Genomic DNA, 8,579 nt, shown 5'->3' on the forward strand with positions numbered 1-8,579 from the left:
TTACCCTCCTGAAGCACATTCAGGACACTACCCGTGTCCTCTGTGATTCCCTCAAGGAGATGGGGAACATTAGTGCTCGGACGTCTGCCATGGCAGTGTTGGCGCGCAGGGCCTTGTGGTTGCGTCAGTGGATTGCGGACTCAGAATCCAAGCGTAATGTGGAATCCCTCTCCTTTTCTGGGGAATGGCTTTTTGAGGTTGAACTGGATACATGGTTTTCCAAAGTTGTGGCTGGGAAATCCACGTTTCTCCCCTCTGGGGCCCCGCCAGCGAGACGCTCCTATCCTGGGCCGTCTGTCCAGTCTTTTCAATTTGGCACATTTCGATCAAAGGCCAGAGGTGCCTCTAATGCATCTAGAGGCACCAGAGGTAAGTTCGGAAAACCTACAAGTACCAGTTCTCAGGAACAATCCACCGGTTCTGCTTCCACTAAGGCCTCAGCATGACGGTGCCCACCCACCCTGAGGGGACCTCGAGGTGGGAGCCTGACTGCGTCACTTCAGCCGCGTCTGGGAGACCTCCTGCCAAGATGCCTGGGTCAGAGAGCTCGCTTCTCAGGGCTACAAGCTGGAGTTCGTCAGTACTCCCCCCCCCCCCCCCCAACCAATTTTTAAAATCAAGCTTACCAGTTTTGGAGGATATGCAAGTTACGTTGCAACAAGCTATCCAAAAATTGGTCCAGTCCCACTACCGCAACGCGGTAAGGAGGTTTTACTCAAACCTGTTTGTGGTGCCGAAGCCGGACAGTTCGGTCAGGCCCATTCTGAATCTGAAATCCTTGAATCCTTATTTGAGGGTGTTCAAAATGGATTCCCTGCGAGCAGTGATTGCGGGCCTGGAAGAATAGGAATTTATGGTCTCCTTGGATATCAAGGATGCCTTTCTCCATATTCAGATTTGGCCTCCTCATCAGGCGTACCTGCGGTTTGCCCTGCTGGACGATCTCTTCCAATTCCAGGCACTGCCCTTCGGCCTGTCTACAGCCCCGTGGGTATTCACAAAGGTGATGGCGGAGATGATGCTTCAACTCCAGGTCAAGGGGGTCACTGTAGTCCTTTATCTGGACGTTCTTCTGATAAAGGCAAGATCCAGGGAGTATTTTGCTGCTCCATATCGACCGCACCATCCGTCTTCTGTCCAACCATGGGTGGATCCTAAACTTTCAGAAGTCCCAACTGGAGCCAACTCAGAGGCTCCTGTTCCTGGGTATGTTGCTGGATACCGTGGTTCGGAGGGTGTTTCTACCAGAGGACAAGGCGAAAACACTTCAGAAGATGGTCCGCATGGTGCTCCGTCCTACTCAAGTGTCTATACATCTTTACATAAGATTGTTAGGAAAGATGGTTGCCTCATACGAAGCGATCCAGTATGGGAGGTTCCATGCCAGAACGTTTCAGTTGGATCTCCTGAGCAAGTGGTCCGGATCGCATCTCCAGATGCACCGGATGGGGAGCTGTCACTCAAGGGGCGCAGTTCCAGGGCAGGTGATCAGCCAACGAAAGCCTCCTTCCAATCAACATTCTGGAACTTCAGGCGATCTACAATGCTCTGCTTCAGGCCTCTCTTCTGCTCCGGGATCAAGCGATCCATGTACAGTTGGACAACGCCACGGCGGTGGCGTATATCAATCGACAGGGAGGGATAAAAAGCAGAGCCTGCATGCGGGAGGTGTCAAAGATACTCCTTTGGGCGGAAAGAACTGCAAGAGCCATGTCAGCAATCTTCATTCCAGGTGTGGACAATTGGGAGGCGGACTTCCTGAGTCGTCACGATCTCCACCCGGGTGAGTGGGTGCTCCACCATCTGGTGTTCCAGCAGATCATAGACCGGTGGGGTTGCCCACAGATAGACATGATGGCTTCTCATCTCAACAAGAAACTGCCCTGGTATTGCTCACGAACCAGGGACCCTCAGGCGAGGGCAGTGGACGCAGTGGCTGGTCTACCTGTTTCCTTCGATCCCATTGCTCTCAAGGGTGCTAAAGCGTATGAGGAATTCTAATTGCCCCGGATTGGCCTCGGAGGGCGTGGTACGTGGATCTACTGGACATGTCCGTCGAAGACACTTGGCCTCTACTACTCAAAAAAGATCTTCAATAAGGACCGTTCGTCTACCTGGACTTACGGCGACTTCGTTTGACGGCATGGAGGTTGAGCGAAACATCCTAGCTCACAAGGGCCTTTCCAAGAAGGTTATTGCAACCATGGTTCAGGCCAGGAAATCTGTGACGTCAATACACTATCATCATATCTGGAGAAGATATGTCTCTTGGTACGAGGAACGCACGTATCCACCTGCAGAGTTTTACTTGGGACGTTTCCTGCAGGCTAGTGTGGATAAGGGCTTACGTCTGGGTTCCATTAAGGTCCAGATTTCAGCTCTCTCAATTTTCTTTCAGAAGAAATTGGCAGTGTTGCCAGAAGTTCAGACCTTCTTGCAAGGGGTACTCCACATACAACCTCCCATTGTGCCGCCTACGGCACCCTGGAATTTGGATGTTGTGTTGGAATTTCTACTGTCCTCCTAGTTTGAACCTTTGAGGCAATCACCTCACGTGGAAGACGGTGCTGTTACTGGCCCTGGCTTCTGCTCGACATATCTTGGAATTGAGGGTCTTATCGTGTAAAAGTCCGTACTTTGGGCCTAAATTTGTTAGCTAATGGGCAAAACCGTGTGCACTGCAGGGGGGGGGGGGGGGGGTCAGATATAACATGCGCAGAGAGAGTTAGATTTGGGTGGGGTGTGTTTAAAATGAAATCTATATTGCAGTGTAAAAATAAAGTAGCCAGTGTTTACCCTGCATATAAACAATATAACCCACCCAAATCTAACTCTCTCTGCACGTTATATCTGCCCCACCTGCAGTGCACATGGTTTTGCCCATTAGCTAACAAATTTGCTCCTGCGATCAGATCTGAATTAGGCCCTTGGTCTTTTACGAGGACAGAGCGGAGCTCCGGACTAGACAGCATTTCCTGCCGAAGGTTGTCTCCGCGTTTCACCTGAATCAACCTATTGTAATTCTGTCCAGTTCTGACGCTTCTGCTCTTCTGGAGGCATTGAATGCTGTGCGTGCCTTGAAGATCTATGTCAAACGCACGGCTCGGGTCAGAAAAACGGATTCCTTGTTCGTGCTCTATGATGCGCAGAAAAAGGGTTGCCCTGCTTCAAAGCAGTCCATTGCTCGTTGGATTAGGCTTACTATCAATCAGGCCTATGTGTCGGCAGCCTTACCTGTTCCTAAGTTTCTGAAGGCCCACTTTACAAGATCAGTGGGCTCTTCCTGGGCGGCTGCCCGTGGAGTCTCGGCCCTGCAACTATGCCGAGCTGCTACCTGGTTGGGGAAGAACACCTTTGTGAAGTTCTAAAGGTTTGATACCCTGGCCAAAGAGGATACCCAGTTTGGGCAGGCGGTGCTGCAGCAGTTTCCGCACGTTCTGGAAGCTTTGGGACGTCCCCATCGTACTAGTTTCCCCCAATATCCCTTATGGATGCTACAGAAAATAGGATTTTAATACCTACCGGTTAATCCTTTTCTCATAGTCCATAAGAGATATTGGGCGCCCGCCTCAGTGCGTGGACTTTTCTGCAGGTTTTTGTTCTCTAGTAACCTGTTCAGCTTTTGCTGCTGTTGTTGCCAGCCGTTGCTGGATGTTTTAGGTTAGTGGTGTGCTGGTATGTGACTCTCACCACCTTTTGTTATCATGTTCCTTCTCTCATATATGTCCTTTCTCCTTCGGGCATGTTTTTACCTATAACTGCCTGTGGGAGGGGGCATAGAGGGGAGGAGCCAGCACATCCAGTTGAAGAAATTTAAAGTGCACTGGCTCCTTTAGACCCCGTCTATACCACATCGTACTAGTTTCCCCCAATATCCCTTATAAACGACAAGAAAATAATTTACTGGTAGGTATTAAAATCTGATTTTTTTCCCCCCTTCTTTCTTCAGTCCAACACTTTGGACAACATTGCCTACGTGATGCCTGGCTTGTGACTACGAGAAGAGACGTGACCTGTGGATTTTTTTAAATAAAATATATATACATGTACAGTGCTGTATTATATGTATACAAGTTGTTAGTCTATTTTATACCCCTTAGACACTTAATTGTAATTTTTAGAGGAAATAGACATTTTTCTGTAAATTTCTATATGTCATCCTGCACCACAGAATTGCTAAACATATTGTAGCATAATCGTTGTTCTTACATCACAGGATTACTTAGTGGTGGGCGGGGTTATCCGATTTTAATTATTCTTCAGTGTAACACTGAAGTCGACACTTTTTAGTTTCATTAAAGGTTAAGCACAGTACAAAATGGACAAATGATATTGTAACTAACAAAGGTCACAGTGGCAACAGCATTGTCTCGCCCTAATCGTATTAGTCCTGCAACAAACCTTTTCTCTATGAGAACTTTTAAGTGGAACGTCATAAACAAAAAGAAACGCTTATTTTATAAATTCATTTCCATTATTTATGTATATGAAATAGGGTGAATGTGCATTTTATACTGACTCTTATAGGCCCTACACACTTGGCGATATTCTGAAAGATATGAACGATCTCGTTCATAAATGAACGAGAACTCGTTCATATCTTTCAGTGTGGAGACTTAAGCGATGAACGATGCGCGTCCCCGCGCTCGTTCATCGCTGGTCTCCCGTCGGCTGTGCATGCAGGCCAATATGGACGATCTCGTCCATATTTGCCTGCACTTCAATGTAGCCGGGTGACGGGGGGAGTGAAGAAACTTCACTCCCCCCGTCACTGCCCCCCCGCCGCCGGGTTGCTCGTCGGCCGTATCGGCCGTCGGGCACCTCGGCGGCGCATCGCCGAGTGTGTAGGGCCCCTTAATCAGACTTATAATTTCCTGTTTTTCTATGTAGATTTATGTCATTGCTCAAAGTGGATGGTGATGTGTTCTAAAAACGGTCAATGCAGAGTAGAATGAAGTCAGGCATAATTACTCATGCGTAAGAGCAGATATTCGCCCATATACTGAGTTACACGCATCTGAGCGGCAGAACCGCCCATATCAGTAGGTCTGGTTTCCTACCCATCATGAGAGTGCACTTGCACCAGCTCTAACCTTTGTGCAAAAGATAATTCTGCAAAGAGGCATATTTTAGTGTGTGCCTAGCTCTGCATAGCCTGTAATTCCATTGACATGCCCTTGCTTACCTTTGCCTGCCTGTGAGTGCCCAGTTATGATCCAGTTACACCTTTCAGCTGCAGTCAGAGATGAGATTGATTTGCATACAACTCTAGATCGCTGTAATTGCATACACACTGCTCCAGAGCACGCATAGCGTGAAAACACGCATGATACTGTACATCTGCGAACGGACGTGTTCAGCTATGTAAAAGCCCCACGGAATGCAAAGAGAACAATATAATGGAAATGGTTTGCTTTATTTGTACATTCTGGATTTAATATTATAGACTGGTAAAAGAGACTAAATAAATCCCCTGTGGCACATATCTCAACCACAGAGCAGTGTTTACTTACTGGTCCTGGTCAGTGATTGTGGGTGACACCCCATGTGCAATATAGCAAATACTGCTGAGGAGATTAGCATCACTTTAAAGCCGCTGAAACCTCTGTATTTTTCTATGCTTTTAAATAAGCTGCTGTGGGGAAAAGGTTTTGCGAAGGCGTAGTAGTTCTCTGTATAGTCTAGAAGTACATTCAGCGAGGTGTGCCACATCTTTCCTTGTTCTGTAATGTTATGGGGACTCAGTCCTGCCTATCCATTTTTTACTTTCTATGACCCTCGGTGATGTAATTCCCATTGTTTGCCAATTCTCTGTATTTTGAGAATAATTTCATAAGTAAGATTGGAAGGAATGATTTGTGATGGGGAATGAGGGGACCTAAAAAAAATAATGGTACTGAAAGCTGATAATTGCAGTGCATTTTTTTTTAACGTATGTTAAAAGGCATAAACAGCATTATGTTTATGTACTTATTTACTATGTATTTTAGATACATTTGCACTTTTCTAAACGTGCATCTCAAATCAAGTACTCTTGTTAAATCCATTAGTATTTGGAGAGTTAGATCGATATACAGATGTAGCCATGTTCATCTTTGCTACAACGCTGCATGGTGTGCTGGGCTGTGCCATGCAGCATGCCGCAAAGATGAACATGCATCTGTATGAGTGATGAGTGAACTGTATCCACTGTATTGCTGTGCCTCATGTGAAATTTAATCATTTGTGTTAACTTACAACGTAGCACACATTAAACGCACATAAAAATAAAAATGTCTGCTTCATTTAGCACAATTTACTCACTAAGGGGGGAATTCAGTTGTCCGCGGTAATGTAATACGGGCTAATTGATCCCCCTGGGTTATCTAATTAGTCCAAAGTCAGCCTGACAAGGTCCTTACAAAAAAATCTCTGATAATCGCCCTGTTTGATCACGGAAGTGAAAACACTTCGGTCCATGAATTTATCATGGATTCTGTGTGTTTTTGCCTGAAAACAGGTTATTTTTGGGCTCTAATTGGATTGCCGGAAAATTTATGGTAAAGTCCCATTTTTAGAAAATTATCAGGACTAATTGAATTCTCCCCCTTAATTTACATACCGCATTTTCAATGCAGAATTTTAATGCTAGTGTGGTTGCTTGTTTCTATACATTTATGTCTTGCATATTTGCATTGAACAAGTAAAACAGAAAATGTATATAAAGTAGGATTAGAGTGCCGTTATCACTTTTCTTCTATTTTATTAAGAGAATTGTGTCTTGAAGTGATCATGCATAAGGCACGTTAACAAACTACTTTAATCCCTTCAAGAATGCCAAAAAAGTATCAAAACCAAGTTTACTTCAGAAATGTTACTTGTATATAGTTTTTTACGCTGTTTTCTTGTGTTATATAAATAAATTATAAAATGCATTACGCTTACAGTGAATTTTTTTAGTGGTCATTGTTTTGCTATTTGTTACATAATTACACAACATGTTCCCGTTGCAGCAGTACTCATATGAGTAGTAATTCTCAAAATATTGATTGACATGTTGCACATGAAATGATTGGATAATTTAATGTATTTCTATTATGTACCAATCTTGGATTAAAAAGATATTGACAGTTGTGTATAAAATTAAATATTGTTTTGAAAGCTTTTTATTTTTATTGTCAGTTAACACTACAGGTATGAGCCAACTACATGTGCAATTAAAATGATCAGTTTTACTCCCCTTCAGGGTGAGCTTTACTATCAGACATCTGAGAGCAAATCACACTGAACTTGTTAAGGGCGTAGGTGTGTATGAACCTTCATCCTGGATACTCAATCCTCAGAAAACTAGATGGTCATGCCTACTTGCAAAACGCGTGGTACCAAAGAGAGCAGTTAACTCTCAAATTGAGTTATTGTTGTCATTTATACTGCTTATCATTTAACAATGTAATATAAATAATGGAATTTAGCTATAGAATTTATAAGCCAAATAAATATTTTTATAATTCTTTTTCTTGTAAAGTGCAAACATCACAATAGTAAAAGGATAAATAAATGATTTTAATAACAACTATAAACATGCATGTTGGCACCAATAACAAGGTTAGCGGAAGGTGGGATGTCCTTAAGAAAGACTTCAGGGACTTAGGCAAGAAACTTAAGGCAAGGACATCTAAGGTAATATTCTCTGAAATATTACCCGTGCCACGCGCTAGTCCAGGGAGACAGAGGGAGATTAGGGAGGTAAATGTGTGGCTTAGGGATTGGTGCAGGAAAGAGGGGTTCGTGTTCCTGGAACACTGGGCGGACTTCTCAGTCAGGCGCCATCTCTTTTGTCGTGATGGATTGCACCTGAATGAGGAGGGGGCAGCGGTGCTGGGGGGGAGGATGGTTAGAAGGTTGGAGGAGATTTTAAACTAGGAGCCTGGGGGGAGGGTTTAGTTAGAAACTACGGGTCATGCAGTGAGAATAGTGGGTATGGCGGTAGTAAACGAAATGGGGGAGAAGTTGGGGGGAAGGTAAGAGCAGCCGGTAAGGTTACTAACATGGGTACTAAAAGATTTTACCAAAGCACTAACTAATGACGATTAAGGTCATTGTTGCTATATAAGGTGAAAGATGTCCCTGACGCAAGGGGAAATACTTATCTTAGTTGTATGTATGTGAACGCTAGAAGCATTACTGGTAAAAAGGGCGAACTAGATATACTTGCAGCAAGCAAACAGTATGATATTATAGGCATTACTGAAACTTGGTGGGACGAATCTCATGATAGGACAGTCAATCTAGAGGGCTATACGCTGTTTAGGAGAGACAGACTAACTAAAAAGGGTGGAGGGGTGTGTCTTTACGTAAAGCCGTTTTTAAAACCTGATATACGGGAAGATATTCAGGAGGGGACGGTAGACACTGTCGAGACGTTATGGGTAGAAATTGCATGCGGGGATAAAGGAATAAAAAAGTTAGTATTGGGTGTATGCTGCAGGCCGCCTGGTATTAATGTATCTGATGAGGAATTGTTACTGACGCAAATTGAAAGAGCAGCAGGAGTAGGGGACTTAGTAGTGATGAGAGATTTTAACTATCCAGAGATAAAC

The 8,579-nt window shown here is 44.4% G+C and overlaps 1 protein-coding gene across 11 annotated transcripts in view; it reads left to right on the forward strand.

Moving 5' to 3' along the window:
• HMGXB4 (HMG-box containing 4) overlaps positions 1-7,140 on the forward strand; it is a 148,764-nt gene extending 141,624 nt beyond the window's left edge. For all 11 annotated transcript variants that reach the window (XM_063940574.1, XM_063940579.1, XM_063940573.1 and 8 more), the window contains one exon: positions 3,950-7,140. In XM_063940574.1, coding sequence (XP_063796644.1) covers positions 3,950-3,994 — 45 coding nt within the window. In that variant the 3' untranslated portion in view covers positions 3,995-7,140. The remainder of the gene's footprint in view (positions 1-3,949) is intronic.
• The last annotated feature ends 1,439 nt before the right edge of the window (positions 7,141-8,579 follow it).

The sequence above is a fragment of the Pseudophryne corroboree genome, chromosome 9 (genome assembly GCF_028390025.1).
Source record: "Pseudophryne corroboree isolate aPseCor3 chromosome 9, aPseCor3.hap2, whole genome shotgun sequence".
NCBI lineage: Eukaryota > Metazoa > Chordata > Amphibia > Anura > Myobatrachidae > Pseudophryne > Pseudophryne corroboree.